The sequence below is a fragment of the Eubalaena glacialis genome, chromosome 1 (assembly GCF_028564815.1).
Source record: "Eubalaena glacialis isolate mEubGla1 chromosome 1, mEubGla1.1.hap2.+ XY, whole genome shotgun sequence".
Lineage (NCBI taxonomy): Eukaryota > Metazoa > Chordata > Mammalia > Artiodactyla > Balaenidae > Eubalaena > Eubalaena glacialis.
Genome location: NC_083716.1, coordinates 202536846 through 202553045, shown reverse-complemented (window position 1 = coordinate 202553045; position 16200 = coordinate 202536846). Strand labels below are relative to the sequence as shown.

General features: G+C 37.1%; 1 protein-coding gene across 3 annotated transcripts in view; it reads left to right on the top strand.

Annotated features, from left to right (window-relative positions):
* Positions 1 to 1006: 1006 nt before the first annotated feature.
* Positions 1007 to 16200, top strand: part of SF3B1 (splicing factor 3b subunit 1) — a 36215-nt gene continuing 21021 nt past the window's right edge. The window contains exons 1-5 of one of the 3 annotated variants that reach the window (XM_061185971.1): positions 1007 to 1106; positions 12271 to 12437; positions 13785 to 13889; positions 14267 to 14381; positions 15860 to 15915. In XM_061185971.1, the coding sequence (XP_061041954.1) occupies positions 1079 to 1106; positions 12271 to 12437; positions 13785 to 13889; positions 14267 to 14381; positions 15860 to 15879 (435 nt within the window). In that variant the 5' untranslated portion in view covers positions 1007 to 1078 and the 3' untranslated portion in view covers positions 15880 to 15915. Of the gene's footprint in view, positions 1107 to 12270; positions 12438 to 13784; positions 13890 to 14266; positions 14382 to 15859; positions 15916 to 16200 lie in introns of those variants that run through there. The other 2 variants (XM_061185955.1, XM_061185963.1) reach the window with 2 other exon arrangements.

Below are 16200 nucleotides of genomic sequence, written 5' to 3'. Positions count from 1 at the left end.
CTTAGAAGAAAAAAGACCGCTGTATTTTTTTAGCATATATTTTATTTATTTATTTTCACATCTTTATTGGAATATAATTGCTTTACAATGGTGTTTTAGTTTCTGCTGTATAACAAAGTGAATCAGCTATACATATACATATATCCCCATATCCCCTCCCTCTTACGTCCCCCTCCCACCCTCCCTATCCACCCCACCGCTGTATTTTTATCTTTTAAAAATTCCTGATTTAGGAATGACGTTTAGGATTAAGAGAGGCATTTCATTAGTGTTAATGCTGACGATCAGGGCTTTTCTAAGAACTAAAAAAGTTTAAAAAGGCTTTAAAAGACTGGCATAGTTCCTGCTGTGTAACTTAATAACTGTGATATTGCACAATTTATATATACCCCCCGCCCTAGTTTTTTCTCTCATTTCTTAAATGGATTAGCCACAGTTTATCCACTTTATGGGATTTATGGGATTAGCATCAATTTACCCACTTTATGTGAATTTCAATAGTGTTTGGGAACGTATATTGTAGACGAAACTCCTATCCAAATGGTATTTAGAAAGAAAGAAAAATGACCTTGAATTACAGCGCGAGGGTTGAGACTGTTGTAACTGTTTCTGTAACTAAGCACTGCAACGGCTGAGACATGCTAAAGAAAGCTTTTGTCTGGCTCCAGAACGCCGGTCCGGTGAATTTGGAGGAAGGGGATTGAAGGCCTGAGGCTTCTTCCAGCCCTGAAACCGTAATGTTTCTTTCAGTGGCTGTTTTTAACTGCCCTGGTGTACCCCGGTGTAATCCACTTTACTGCAGGTCAGAGTTACTCACTTTAAAGCACTAAGGCTCACCTAGCCCTTTTCTGGTTTACCGGGAAAACCGCGTCCGGGCCCAACCCTGGCTCCTCCCTCCACCCACAATGCACCCCTCTGTTCTATCTAGGTGGCCGCTCTGTCACGTGTCATCGACGGAGCGCGCTCCCGCTTGGCGCTTGCGTGGAGAGCGGCCCCCCAGCTGTTTTTCTCCGTGGCAGCGGCGACGAGCGGAAGTTCTTGGGAGCGCCAGTTCCGTCTGTGTGTTCGAGTGGACAAAATGGCGAAGATCGCGAAGACCCACGAAGGTAAGCGGTCTTTCCCTTGTTACGTAGGTTCTCCGCTGCCCAACCTGCTAAGACTTTGTCTTCCTAGGTCTTTGCCTCGTCCTGTGGTTCCTTTTCTGGGGGCCCGAGCCCGCGCTTCGGGGCCCGGGTCGTCTGCTCGGCGCCAGCGGCGCAGGCCACTGCCCCGCGTAATGGCGTCCTACTCGTACACCCCTGGCAGGCGCTTTGTTCCGTGTTCGGGGGCTGCTGCTTCAGCGTTGCTTTTTTTCTTTGACCCGGCGGCCTCGTTTAAACGGCTCGCTAAGGAAGCTTCCTGGGCAGGGGAGCGGGGAAGAGCGCGTGGGAACAAAGTCTTTCTCGCCTCTCGGAACTGTCGTTGGCATAGTTTGTGCATGGGAGAGTCAGAAAAGCAGTGAAATACGGCAGCCGCTTTCCGGGCAGCCTTCAGTCGAGTTTGGTCAAACTGAGGCCCATTACTCTTAACCTTGGTTAATCTTCAGGTCTTCAGGCGTCCAAGATACTTATCTTGGTTTTTTTTTGTTGTTGTTCGAAATGATTTGGGAATAAAATCTGGTAGTTTTTCCCTCCCTGGATCACTTTTAGTATAATATGGGTCTTTTTCTTCCTCCAAAGAAAGCAAAGGTCTTTTTCTTTCCACCATATTATTGGTGGAAGAGAGAAAGGCACATTAATGGCCAAAGCATTTGAAGTAGTTCGTCGTTTTGTGGAATACAGAGTATGCATTAGGAAAATGTTGGGTATAGGCTGGAGTCCCCCGTCAGGGAGTATCCAGAAATGACAGGAAGTAGGGTCACTGTTGAGAAAAGACGAGGCATGGGAAGTTGGAGCTGCATTCCTTGATTTCTGACTTGGAATCTGAAATTTTCATCAAACACGAGCTTCCAAGAGTCACTTTTATTTCACACATCGTATCTAGGTTCCTGGCTCGGGGTTAGTCTGTGAGAGGTAATAAAGACTAAGGCCATCAAGTTTTACAGCCTAGTGGGGAAACAGATATGTATACATCTTCATTCTTGTATGAGGCAAATGAATGCTTAAAAAAAGTGTAAGCAACATGTTCTGGGAACCTGGGTAACGGAGTAATTAGTTTATACTTAGGGCTGTTTGATAGAGGAGGTGAGGTGTCCCTGGTCTAAAAGGATCAATCGGTTTTAAATTAGGGGAGGACATTTGAGCCCGAGAGACCATCTTGTACCTAGGCAGTGAGTCGTGAAAGATGTGTTTGAGTGGTTGGCTGTAGCAGGAAAAGAGAGTGCAAGGAGGGAAAAAGTAGATGCATCTGGAAATGTTGGTTGGGGCTATTAATAATTGTATCACCCATGGGAACTGAAGTCTAGCTTTCTGCAACTTACGAAACAGGCTAATGAAGTGGCAATAACTTTAATATTTTTATTATTCTTGTTAGGTATTTGGGATTTAAACACTGTTTTAACCCCTAAGTGTTTTTTAGGCATTTCTGTCTTTAGACTATCTCAAACATACTCTTTGCAAAATAATTAGAAAAAGTAAAGGTGTTGGCTATTCTCGTTTATTCAGGAGTAGATTATTTATTTGGGGCATTTTGTGGCTTTGATTATTTGTTTATTGGTATCTTTATCATAAGATACTTTTGGATAGGAAAATCAAAGTTATGATTAGTTTTCCTGCGTTTTAGAAACCCAGTTGAAAGTTTTGGTCTACAGAGGATTGCAATTCATTTACCAAAATTGCTCTCTTATTTGGGATTATGCTTCCTATCAATATGAATAAGCTGAGGCCATAAAGAAAGTATTGGAGCATTCAGTTTCATATCTAAATACCGTCTGTATACAAGATACTGTCCATCACTTAGGAGTATAATACAGTGGGATGAATGTTAGTGATGAATGTTACATAATTTCTTGCTGCTTCCTCATGACATTTTCCTGGTGAACGCTAGTCCTTCAAGGTCCATCTCTGTTTTCACTTGTTAAGCCATCTCTGATAACCTGGAGCAGAATTAGTTTCTTGGTGTTTGTTTTTTGTGCTGCTACTACAGCACTCTATAAATCGTTATTACTTAGAATATTATATTGTGTTAAGGTTTTCTCTTCCACTTTGCAGTTGTGTACAGAAAGTGTACTTTGGTATCGACAGTACCTCGTGCGTGATGAGTGCTGAATATTTTATCAACACTTATTGAGAGATTAATTTATACTGTAAGTATTCAGGGTGTCATAGAAAGGGGACACAAACTTGAACGATTGGGTAGGTTTGGATACATCTGTTTGGCTAAGATAGGTGGGAAGTAGGACTTATATTTTGGGAACCTCCTGAGCTCAGAGGAAGAAATGTTAGGTTAGCATCAGATTAGGGAAAGCTTTGGACGCTGAGCTAGGTTTCACTTTGGCCTTCAGATATCTACAGGATAAAGTGCCCTCCTCATTCTCCCAGGTAACAGATTACTTCTGTGATTTAGGAAAGTCATTGGTTGCAGAGTGAAGGATGACCTAAAGGGAGTAAGGGCAACTTTTTAGGCTATTGAAGCAGTTGAGAGGAGGTCTTGAATGTGAACCTCACTGGAGCAACTTTTTTTTTTTTTGCTGTGCTGCTCGGCTTGCGGGATCTTAGTTACCGTACCAGGGGTTGAACACGGGCCACGTCAGTAAAAGTGCCGAGTCCTAACCACTGGAGTGCCAGAGAACTCCCTGGAGAAACTTTTTAAAATGTGTAATACTTTAATTTTTGTCTTAGAGTTGTCTATTATGTTGCCTTTTTAAATAAAGATTATATAATCTTTTCATCCTAAATAATGTTGTTGGTAAAGACATTTCTTTGTTGTATCTTATAATTTATTGTTAAAGTAATGGCTGCATCAGTACTTTGTAATTGAGTCTTGTGAAGTAAGTAATATTGTATTCAAACTGAAGTAGGTTATTGTTGTACCTTCCAATGTGGTTCTTTTCACAGACTATTACTTCCATCATTGAACCAAACTGATAACTTTTTTTTTCTTGTTGTCATATTCCTTTCAAATATTTCTGTTAGGATCAAGCCTTAACATCCTCTTTAACCAACCCAATTATTTTTTTATCTTGGGTCTGTGTGGCTTATGCTTTCCAGTGTTGAAATATAAAAAAAGCTGGACTTACTCGAGTCGAATATAATCCCTTTCTGCATGTTAAATTGTGTCAAGTGTATGCAGTTATTAATGTGCATAATCTTGCCATCCAGCAGTTCTTCAGCTGTTGGTGATTTTGGCCCGTGAGGGAATACACACTTTTCTGTTGGGAAGGAAAATAGATGGATTATCCAAAAATCCCATATATTGGCTTGTTTTGCCACTATCCCTTGAATGGATTTTGGGGGGCATCACAAGGTTGAAAAAGTTTTCTCCCTTAGTCTCTGCTTGCAGAATGGCTTGGAATAATCATTTTGTTACTCTGCATCTTCTGAGATTTTTATTTTCCTGTGTCCAGAATAGTTATTGTTTTGGTTTTGTAGATACTCAGGATGAATGTCAAAATAGGATGAATAGTCAAAATAAAAAGGAAAAAAAATTGCTTAAAGATTTTGAAAAAATTTTTTTCTGTAGAATTAAGAATTTCGTTGATATTAGTTAGGAATTAATTATTTAGGAACTGTTATCTGTAGTGTTTAGTAAAATAATTTACCATTATATTTAGTTGTGCTAGTGGGGTTTTGTTGAAGGAAAGGATTGAGAGTTGGTATACAGAATATACTTTCTATTTTTCTGGATGTCTTTTGGAAGTCTCTTATTTGAGAAATCCTTGCTTACCACCTGCTTCTGATTGGTGGAGATTAGATGTCACTTATGGGCCAGACTGAAAGGTGTCAGTGAGTCATTAACATCCAAAGGCTGTGTCTGTGTAACTCGTAATGAACAGTAATTAGAACGTTGCAAATAATACAGATTAAAAATGAGGAATAAAGATGTATCAAAGAGGAGGAAGTGCTACAAGCTGGACTTAGCAATGTCTGAGACATAGAAGAAAGAAAAGGCACAGAAAGGGAAACCGGTAGAACAGAATTGGTGGGGAGCAGTTAAACAGGTGTATCAGATGTGACCAGTGGTGGTTTATCTCAGAGTTTGATATTTAGGTCTTAGTTTAAAATACAAACAGTAGGTTAGATGTTGCCCATCTTTTAAAAGACCCCTAGTTGCAGCAGTACTGTCTTTTGATGTCAAACTCAATTCCCAGATAAAACATTTCATGTATTTATGTCAGAAAAATGTCTATAATTTTAAATTTTAAGTTATCACGTTTTTTGGATTATAAAAGTAATACAGTAATTTTTAAGTAAATGAAAAATGGAAATCTATTTATTGCATGAATTGAGATTTCAAACGGGCCAGTTCATAAATTTATTCATTAACTCACACTGTTAATTAACTTCTATCTCCTAGGGAAGGGTTTGTTCTCTGATAGTTGAAAATATTCCTAGGATCAGAATTCCTCTCCAAAAAGAGGAGTTTCAATTGAATAATAACATTTTTTGTAGATCATTGGAGCAAATTTACTTTTTAAAATATGTGTATTAACATTTAGAAGATTTTACGTTACCATCATTTGCAAGATCAGTAAAGCTGGAAAAAAAGAATATGACAAAGAAAAAGAATTGGAACTTTTAAAATTAAAGATATTTCGTAAAAGAACTAAAATCTGTTTATGTGTAGCAGAGGACTCCATTTCAGAGAAGAGAGAGCTTTTATTTTCTGTTGCATGGGGTCAGAGGGTGTGGTTTCAAAGGGTTAGAAGAAAGAAGAACCAAGAATGAGGAAAAAGGGAGAAACTTAAAACTATGCTTCTAAAAATTTTTAACTTTTTATTGAAAATTGAAAACATACAAAAATAGAATAGTGAAATGAACCCCCACGTTGTGCCCATCATCTAATCATCTAGCTTGAACAGTTGTAAAGGCAAGGCCACTTTTGTTTAATCTCTTCACTGGTCTCTTCCACCTTTCTCATTATTTTGAAGCAAATCCAAGATGTATCATTTTATCCATACATTTTTCAGTGTGTATCTCTAAAATGTAAGGACTTTAAAAAATACCATTGTTGGGAGTTCCCTGGTGGTCTAGTGGTTAAAAGTCGGTGCTTTCACTGCCGTGGCCCAGGTTCAGTCCCTGGTCGGGGAACTGAGATCCTACAAGCTGTGTGGCGTGGCCAAATAAGAAAAAAAAATACCATTATTGCACCTAAAATTAATGTAATAAAATATCCATCAGTGTTGGGAATCAAGTTCCAAATAAAGTTCATACATTGTGATTAGTCTTAAATCTTTGTTCCTCCATCTCTTTTTGTTTTTCCTTGCAATTAATTTGTTGCAGTATCTTTGTCCTGTAGAGTTTCCCACAGTCTAGAGGGAAAAGAGAAGATGGCAATAAAAACACTCACAACTTTCTCTTAGACTCTCCCACCACTACTGCTGCAGTCAAGGTGTCAGTAGGCCCACAAGCAAGGGAAGCTCCAAGAATATTATTGGGTTTTGAAGTGAGCACAGTTCTGAAATCATACTTCAGGTTTAGGTTGGACTAGCCATGGCAAGGAGATCTAACAAAGGACTTGCAAACTCGGGTGCCCCTCCCACTATAATTTTAATGGCAATGAATATACTCTCAAAATTTTCTAATAAGCTTAAGTGCTACCTGAAATAGTTTTGTGTGTGTGTCTTTTTTTTTTTTTTTGGACTCCCAGTGATAGACATGCCTTAAAATAGGAATACCAACTTAAGAAAAACCCCATTTTTGACACTTTACCCTCAAGGATCCTCCTTTAGTGAGGCTCTTTGGTAAATACAAGTCTAATACTTAACTAGTACTTTGATTTCTCGTCTAAGGCCTTTTTTTTAAACCACTTCCAGACTATACCAATTCTGGGGATTTGAAGGACTACGCATAATTTTAATTTTAGGATTCCAAATCTGCTGTCAAGATAAGGAATCCCTGCTTTCTTTTTAAGTGTTCAGCATTAGTAACAAAGAGTCCTACCATAGAAGCCTCCTTCCCCCTCAGTAGACTTTACTGAAGATGGGGGCAGGGTTGGGTGGAGAACAGAAGTGAAGCGTTCATTCAGATAATCAGATAATTTAGAAATCCGTATTAGATGTTTCTACCTTCTGTTACCCTTTCTTTAACACTATAAAATTGTAGAATTTTATAATTTCACTTACCCAGCTTTTCTTCATTTTACTTGTTCTCTTAACTTCTCTCCTCCATTTCATTTCTCAAAATTCTTATGTTGTACAGAATAATTCAATTCTCCTCTGTCCTTAAACTTGCTTAAGTAAACCAGGAGTTTGTGATAAAATGAAACAAATACTTGTTATAAGACCCAGCAATCCTGCTCATAGGTATTTACCCAAGTGGTATTAAAACCTGTGTTCACACAAAAACCTGTACACTGATGTTTATAGCAGCCTCTACAAACTCAAACAAGTTGAATGCCCCATAGAGAATGGGTAAACACGCTGTAGTACAATGGAATGCTACTTGGTAATTAAAAAGCACAAACTTGATGCGCACAACATGAAGACTGGAATATTTATGGGTTTGGGTGGATTAGAGTGCCAGCTCTTGGCAATCATATGTGTGGCCACTAGGAGGTCCTAGTCTCTGGTGTCTAGCAGACAGTGTTCATTTTTCTTTATTTTCGCATATGAATGTCTTGAATTACAGAGATTCTAAATTGGAAAGGGATTAGGTGGGAACAGAAAGAGATTAGCATAAACGTTTCCTTCTTTGTCTCAAGTCTTTTATTTAAATTTTTTTTTTTTTCTTTTTGGCTGTGTTGGGTCTTCGTTGCTGTGTGTGGTCTTTCTCTAGTTGCAGCAAGTGGGGGCTACTCTTTGTTGTGGTGCACGGGCTTCTCAGTGCGGTGGCTTCTCTTGTTGGGTGGCTTCTCTTGTTGCGGAGCACGAGCTCTGGGTACTCGGGCTCAGTAGTTGTGGCTCGCAGGCTTTAGAGCGCAGGCTCAGTAGTTGTGGCTCACGGGCTTAGTTGCTCCGTGGCACGTGGGGTCTTCCCGGACCAGGGCTCGAACCCCTGTCCCCTGCACTGGCAGGGGGATTCTTAACCACTGTGCCACCAGGGAAGTCCAAGTCTTTTATTTAATATTTTAGACCTCTGGTTATTCTTTTGAATATATTCTACCTCATTTTTTTTTCATACTTGGTAACAAGTCTTATGCGTTCATCGTTTGCTGTCAGAAATTATCTATTTGATTATTTTTAGTTCGTATTTTAAGAAAGTACAGGAATACCTGCATACCAGTAGCTGTAATTTAGTGTTAGCTTTGAAAGTAAGGAGTTAAAGACAACTTTTTTCTCTTTCCCAGTTTTTTATAAACCCTTGCTGGGGAGAAAAATTAGAAAAATTACTTTTAATGACTTTTACGGATTGAAAGTTATATTTTTATTATGAAATATAATACAGGGAAGTGTAGGAAAAAATGTTAGGAACATAGTGTAACCCATTGCCCAGCTTTACCAATTCTTAATATTTTGCTGTATTCCACAAATTTTATTTATTTTGGAAACAAAACAAAGTTACCTTATTTATGAACGTATTGATACATTTGCTCATAACTATTTGATTGTACTATGTTTGGTATTTTGGCACAAGTTTTATTAAGAAATAATTACAGGGTTTTCTAGTTTTTAATTCTGTCACTTGTATAACTGCTGAGTTTTGTGGCATCTATTGTAATTTTGTGGATAACACAATTTTTGTAAATGTGCTGCAGTTTACAATGCAAAACAAAATCCACTAGCTTTTTGGACTTTAATCCATACAGATAAAGATACAGAAATGGTAACTGGTTGAACTACATACATAACCTGTTGAAATTTAGTAATGAACCCCGCCCTCAGAATTTAACTATGAACAGCTGCCTAGCCCCAGGAGACCTTGAGGCAGGTAATTTTGTTGCTAAATTTTGATTCTGTAAGTATCCAGTCACAGTCCATATAGGCTTTATACAAATGCTAATTCAATGTTTGTGTACCTTTGTAAGAAAACTGTTGCTGATCAGTAAGGACATAAAATCAGTGGGTAAAATGCAGTAGATGAAAGTAGTTTCTGAATAAATATATTATCCAAATAAAGGATAATAGCTGGTGAAAACTTATAATGGAAAAGTTCTTTAGAAGGAAAATCAAACTGTGATGTGTTGGGGGGGCAGCATGCTGCACAATGATAGGTGTGATGGGATGCAATTTTCATGAAACAGTGCCCCTTTCTGGTTTTTTAGTTGTATATGACCTAGAAGAAAGTATAAAATTGGTGATTTTGGTGAGAGTGGGCTGGGGCTGGAAATGGAGGGATGATGGGCTAGGTATGAGTTTCCTGGGGGGTTTATTAATAATGTGGAAGCCTGGGCTCATACATTGGAGGTTCTGAGTTAGTGTGTCTGAGGCTTAGGAGTCTGTCCTTGTAACAGGTGCCCCAGGTGATTTCGATGTAAGTGGTCAGTAGACCACACTGATGCTGTAGAGGGGAGATTGCATACTATTTGGCTGGCCTGATTGACCCGTTTATGTTTCTTGCCTGGATCCTGATGGCGGTAGCATTTGTGGTTCTTTAAAAGAACCTATTTACTTAAAAGTGATACATGTACCTAGTGGTTGGAAAAAAAAAAAAAAGCCTCAAACATTGCTGAAATGGAAATGCTCAAAAAAGGAAAAAATGAAGGGTAGATCTCCACTCACCCTTTAGCCAATCTACTAATCCCTGAGAGGTTTCTTTGTATTATACCAGGGGAAAAAGTGTTCCTAGCGGGTGAGGGAAGGGAGCAAATATGGGTTAAAACTTATATATATATATATATATATATATATATATATATATATATATATATATATATATATGTGTGTGTGTGTGTGTGTGTATGTATGTAAATACTTAAAACAGAAGCAACAGTAGAGAGAATAAAATGAATCACCCAGCTCAAATGATATTTCTGTTTGTGATTAATCGTGGTGGAGGCCCCTGGCTGCCTGGGCTGCTGTAACAGTTTTGAGGGGAGAAATGCAGGAAAAATGCGTGGTGATGGCGGTGCTGTGACACACTATAAAAATTTCGAGATGTGTTTACAAACTGGGACTGCTAATTTCAGTATTAACCCTATTGCATTATATTGAGTTTCTGAGACTTGCTCCCACAAGCTGTGCCTCAGACTAGATAATGTTATTACCTTTTCTACTTTAAACCACACCCTATCTTGAGGAACTAGAGAAGGTTTTCTCCCTTAGCTGGGGGAGGGTTGGGCATTTGTGCCACTTGGATTTTTTCCTTTTGGTCCTTGCAAACTAGTAAATGAGCTTTTAAAAGCTTTTTAAATGACTTAATTCAGTTGAAGGTAATGAGCTAGCACAAATTGAAACATCTGTTTGTTAGGCAACAGATCACTGGCAGTAGAAACTCTTTTTCTTTACACATGTATATGTTATTTATATTATTAAAATGAAACATTAGTTTGTAATTTAAAGTTATCTGTTGTCTGGAAAGACTTAAAAAAAGGTTGGAAGACTAGTCTGTATTCAAAGGAGACTGAAGAGACATGACAACTAAATGCAATGTGTGGTTCGTGATAGGATCATGGATCAAAGAAGGGACCATCTATGAAGGATATTACTAGGACCATTGGGGAGATATGAAACTGGATTGTATTTTAGATGATGTCATATCTAGGTTTAATTTCTTGAGCATGTTAATACTATTGTGGTTATGTAGGAGAATGTTCTAGATCTGGAAGTACATGCTGAAATATTAGGGGTTTTAAATGGTTTAGAAAAGTTGCATGTACACACACATGTATTTGCTTTATGTCTTATGTACATAAACAGTTGAGGAATGTAAGTGAAGAGTATGTGGGTGTTCATTGTACTGCTTTAATTTTTTTCAGTCTTGAAAAATTAAAAATTGAAAAAGCAGTTAAGAGTTGATACTTCATTCACCACATTTGCATCTTTTTTTTTTTTTCTGGCTGCTTTGGGTCTTCATTGCTGTGCATGGGCTTTCTCTAGTTGCGGCGAGCGGGGCCTATTCTTCGTTGCAGTGTGCAGGCTTCTCGTTGGGGTGGCTTCTTTTGTTGCAGCACATGGGCTCTAGGCGTGCGGGCTTCAGCAGTTGCAGCACACGGGCTCAGTAGTTGTGGCTCCCGGGCTCTAGAGCTCAGGCTCAGTAGTCGTGGCTCACGGGCTTAGTTGCTCCGCGGCATGTGGGATCTTCCCGGACCAGAGGTCGAACCCGTGTCCCCTGCATTGCAGGCAGATTCTTAACCACTGCGCCGCCAGGGAAGTCAACCATGTGCATCTTCTGAATGTCACACCTATGGCTAGACACGGTGTTTGGGGAGTGAGACATGGCAAGAGTTAATTCATTCATTGAATGCTTAAGTGTTTCATGCTCATTATGTCTTTCAATCCTTAAAACAAAACTTTATGTTGTAGGAAACTGAGATACATAGGTTAAATAACGTATTAATTAGCAGAGAAAGAGCCTTTGAAGGCATACATTTTGAGTCTAAAGCTCAGACTCTTAATTATAAATCTAATGTGATGGTGGTTGCAGCCAAACTGTAGGGCTCTGTATTACATGCTTAAGAATTTAGACTTTATCCTTTATTGTTTTGCTGTTGAAGATGTTTAGGACATCACCTAGGAGCTTGTTAGGAATGCAGAAACTTGGGTCTGATATGATATAGGCCTACTGCATTCTAACAAAATCAGAACCTGTAGATGATCTGTTGCACGTTTAGGTTTGCGAACCACTCTCCGCAGTGCTGTTTTTACCTTTCTGGTAGTGTTGAGTTTAAATAATCTTGAGTGTTGTTCTTGGTCCCTTAATCAACATTAACAGTATTATTTTTTCAAGCGAGAAAAGGTTAGAATTCAGCGGTAGTTTAATAAACTTTGGTAACCCATTTTTAAGGTGAGAGTAACTTGTAGTTGGTGAAATAGTAAGCATCTCCTCTGTGTGCATAAGTATTGTCTATTGGGTGGAGATGTATTAAATTTATTAAAAATCAATACTTTGTATAGTTACTCCAATTCCTTATGGAATGATTATTTTGAAGTTTCTGTATTTAGAAGAGTTTTTGATAATACTCAGTAGAAAAATGCATTGTGTTGAGTGCTCTTTGGAAAATGAGATTAAGAGGATTTTATTAATTTTCTTATAGATATTGAAGCACAGATTCGAGAAATTCAAGGCAAGAAGGCAGCTCTTGATGAAGCTCAAGGAGTGGGCCTTGATTCTACAGGTTATTATGACCAGGAAATTTATGGTGGAAGTGACAGCAGGTTTGCTGGATACGTGACATCTATTGCTGCAACTGAACTTGAAGATGTAAGTTACAAAGTATATAAACAGTCCAAGCATTTTTTTGACGGAGAGCAAGAAATATAAAGGAATCTTCTGTTTTGAGTCATCTGGTTTAATCTGGAGAGTCATCTTGGAGATTGGGAGATCTTCCTTTGGGAGGATAAAACTGTCGAAAGTGTCAGTTCTAAGAAACTTCTGGAAGTGCTCAGTTCTGGATCTTTATGTTAAAACTAGTTTGTTTATCCAGCCAAGCACCTGGAAATCATTAACCATTGTAAAGTAAATCCTTATTGTTACCTACTGAGCTCTGTCTAGAGTAGCCCAGTGAGAAGTGACTTCATTTTAAACAGCCGCCTGTGCTTGTGACTTTTGATTTCTGACTTGTTTCCAAAAAACTTGGTGCTTTTTTTTCCCCCCCTTGGCATCTTAACATGAGTGGACTGTTTCTTGTTACTCATATTAATGGGCTTTTCATGCCTAATTTAGTTACTCTGAAGGGTGACTGCCTCTCATTTTGAAATACATCTCAAAGTGTTTTCATATATTCCACATATATATATGAATATACATATTTTGTCACACCATTTCAAACATCCAAATTTGGTGAAATAGCTGATCATTTTCGTGTGGTTCAGTAATCTATGTACATAGATTATGAAACTTGTTATTTTTATGAAATTCAAGCCGTATTTAATTTTATGGTTAGAACTTTTTTTTTTAAGAAAAATTTTAAAGTTCCAAAGGCAAAATTTCTAGAAGCCGATCAGGCTTATATTTGCATTATCGTACCTTAATGGTAAGAGGCAGTGATGGCTCTGTGTTCCAGAAGCTGAGCAGGAAATTGTCATTTCATTTTTGAGTAAAATTAATGAGGTGTTAAGATCTTCTTGAGATCTGTCCATTGTTGCACTTTTTCCTTTAGTAAAGTAATAATATAACATTGTTCTGTTTAAATGTACTATTAGGGAAATAAATACATTTAAAATTAATTACATTTTACTTGTTTCTGTGGTTAAATCATGTTTTTAAAAAAAGTTAAAAAAACAAGGAAACTGGAGAGTTCTAAATAAGCTGTTTGTAGTTTCCAAATTTGAAAACAAATTTCATCATGCCCTCTGTTGAGAAGATGAAATGCTCAGGTTTTTCTAGTCCATACCTACTTTATTTACAGAAAGGATTCCTTGTTTAGTATTTTTAAAAGAGTATATAGAACTAAATTTCTTTATTAGCTTTTTGAGTTGAAAAGAAAACCTAAGTGTTAACAAGTTTCATCACATTGTCTTTTGATTTCATATTGAATCTTTGTGTGTTCTTTCTAGTTTTTAAGTTCTGACGTTTTTGTTTGTGGCTTTCTGGGGGAATTCGTTGCAGGATGACGATGACTACTCATCATCTACAAGTTTGCTTGGTCAGAAGAAGCCAGGATATCATGCCCCTGTGGCATTGCTTAATGATATACCACAGTCAACAGAACAGGTGACTTTTTTTTTTTTTTTAAGTTAAAACCAGAGTTTATTCAGCTAAAGAAAACTGAACGTCTCAATTCCAATGGAAAGTCACATATTTTAGGAATCGAGTTATTACAATGTTCTGAGGAGAGTTGATTTGGGAGAATTAGAAATAATAGTTTATTTCAAAAAGGTGATCATTTCGTGAAGGATTGAACTATGGAAATTGTCTCATTTCCATATGCCTTATTTTTTCACATTAGCATTTATCTGAAAAATGGTACATAATATTAATAGGCATTTATTAAACATTTTTACATGTTTTATAATGTTCTGATTTTTGTTTGTGACATTCTCGTTGGTTATTTAATAAGTGAGTATTAAGTGAGACATACCTTTTTTCAGTATGATCCATTTGCTGAGCACCGACCTCCAAAGATTGCAGATCGGGAAGATGAATACAAAAAGCACAGGCGGACCATGATAATTTCCCCAGAGCGTCTTGATCCTTTTGCAGATGGTAATTCTTTCCCACTTTTCTATAAGTATTCAGAAATTTATTTGTGTTAAGTTGTCTTTAGCCCTTTGATTTTTTTTGGCATGCTTATGAATTTGCTTTTCTTTTTAAAAATCCCCCTTATTATAGATTTGTATAGATTTGGTTGAAGTCACAGATGCCATATTCTTCATCTTTATAATGCCAGTTTTCTTTCCAGGTAGAAGGACAAGAAACTAATGAGCCAATGCCATAGAAACGCAAAGGGTTAAAGGTTTTTCTTTTACTTTTGTTTTGGGTACGCTTTCTTTACTTTGAACAAATGTGTTTTTCTGCTCAAAATACTTTCAAATTATTGAAAGTTTTCATTCCAAGTCTTAGATTTTTAGGATTGTTACTTTTGAGAAACTGTTTCCACATTAGAGCTCCCCTCATATTGCTCTAAATATAGTTTAGTAAATGCACCTACTTTGCTCTAAGCATACTTAAAGTTAAAACAAAAGTATGTATACAAAGACTTTGATATTTTTAATAGTTGGAGTCTGTTTTGCTAATTTTAGTGTGCAGGTCAGCACAAGGGGCATAGTGAGCCTGATGGAAGCTTTCCTCAGGTGAGTGAGTTTCAAGATCAAAGTTAGGTGCCTGTTTCTTAAAATTAGATTCTGCTGCAGGTTTACAAATTAGACTTTCAGCCTGCATGAATTAGTAGGGATATTCTTTTTTTTACTTGCATAATTGTAATTGATTTAAACATGTATGTCAGAATTCACAGGCCCATACTAACTGTCCTTAATTTCTTTCCTACAGCAGTACTGCTATATGCCAGTCCTGTCTGCATTCTTAAGGGTGCAGTTCAACACATCCTCTCTAGATTATGGTGAAAAAGTATTCCAAAGGAAGTCTTATCAGAGATAGTGTCAGAAAGAATGACACTACCAATTGGGCATGATCTTCAGCATAGGAAATGTCTTGGACCTTTATTAGTTTTTCCTAAATTGTGATGCTATACTACTTGTATAGCTAATTATCACATTTCTAAAACATAGTGTGCCTCTGTGAATCTTGTTATATATTGTTTGGGCTTCTTTAAGATATTTTGAAGTTTGAAAAGCAAATACTGAAACTTTAACCAAGAGACTAACACATCTCTTTGTACACCACTTTTTTTCTGTATGCATCATAATAACTGGTAGAAGTAATATAATTCAAGTAATATGTTTCCAGTTGTTATTTATACTTTCTAAGAAAATAAAAATATGTTTCTGGGTCAAGAAAACGTAAAAATCATGAAGCCCTTTTTAGTAACATGACATCAGAATAAGATTAGAGGTATATTTTTAAAAATCAGATTTTCTAAACTATAACTGTTTTAGAACATTGTATGAAGAACTTATGTAGTCATAGTTACTTGTAGTCAGGATTTTAACAGCTTGCAACAGGTAATGTTTTGAATATAAATATCTTTCCAAAGTGTTACTAATGGTAAAGAGATAATTTTCTAGGCTTCTATTCTGCTGCTTGAAGTCAGAACTGCTGATGGAGACAAAGGCACGAAAGTGTACGTATTCCGGATTAGCAACCCAGGAACCCATCACTTCTGAAGACTCTAAACTGTGCTGTCATTTTGTTTTTATATGCATTAAAATATTTGTTTTAAACTGCTGTAGATATGTTTGTGTTCAAACAGGTTAAATTGATCAGCAAACTCAATAAAAAGTAAGATGTGTAATTATTAAAGTTTTCCATCAAAAAATAAGTTAAATGATTATGGAATAATGTAATATTAGAGCAGGGCAGATAAATCAGTTGAACCTAATTATCTTTTATTTATTGTACTCTTGTC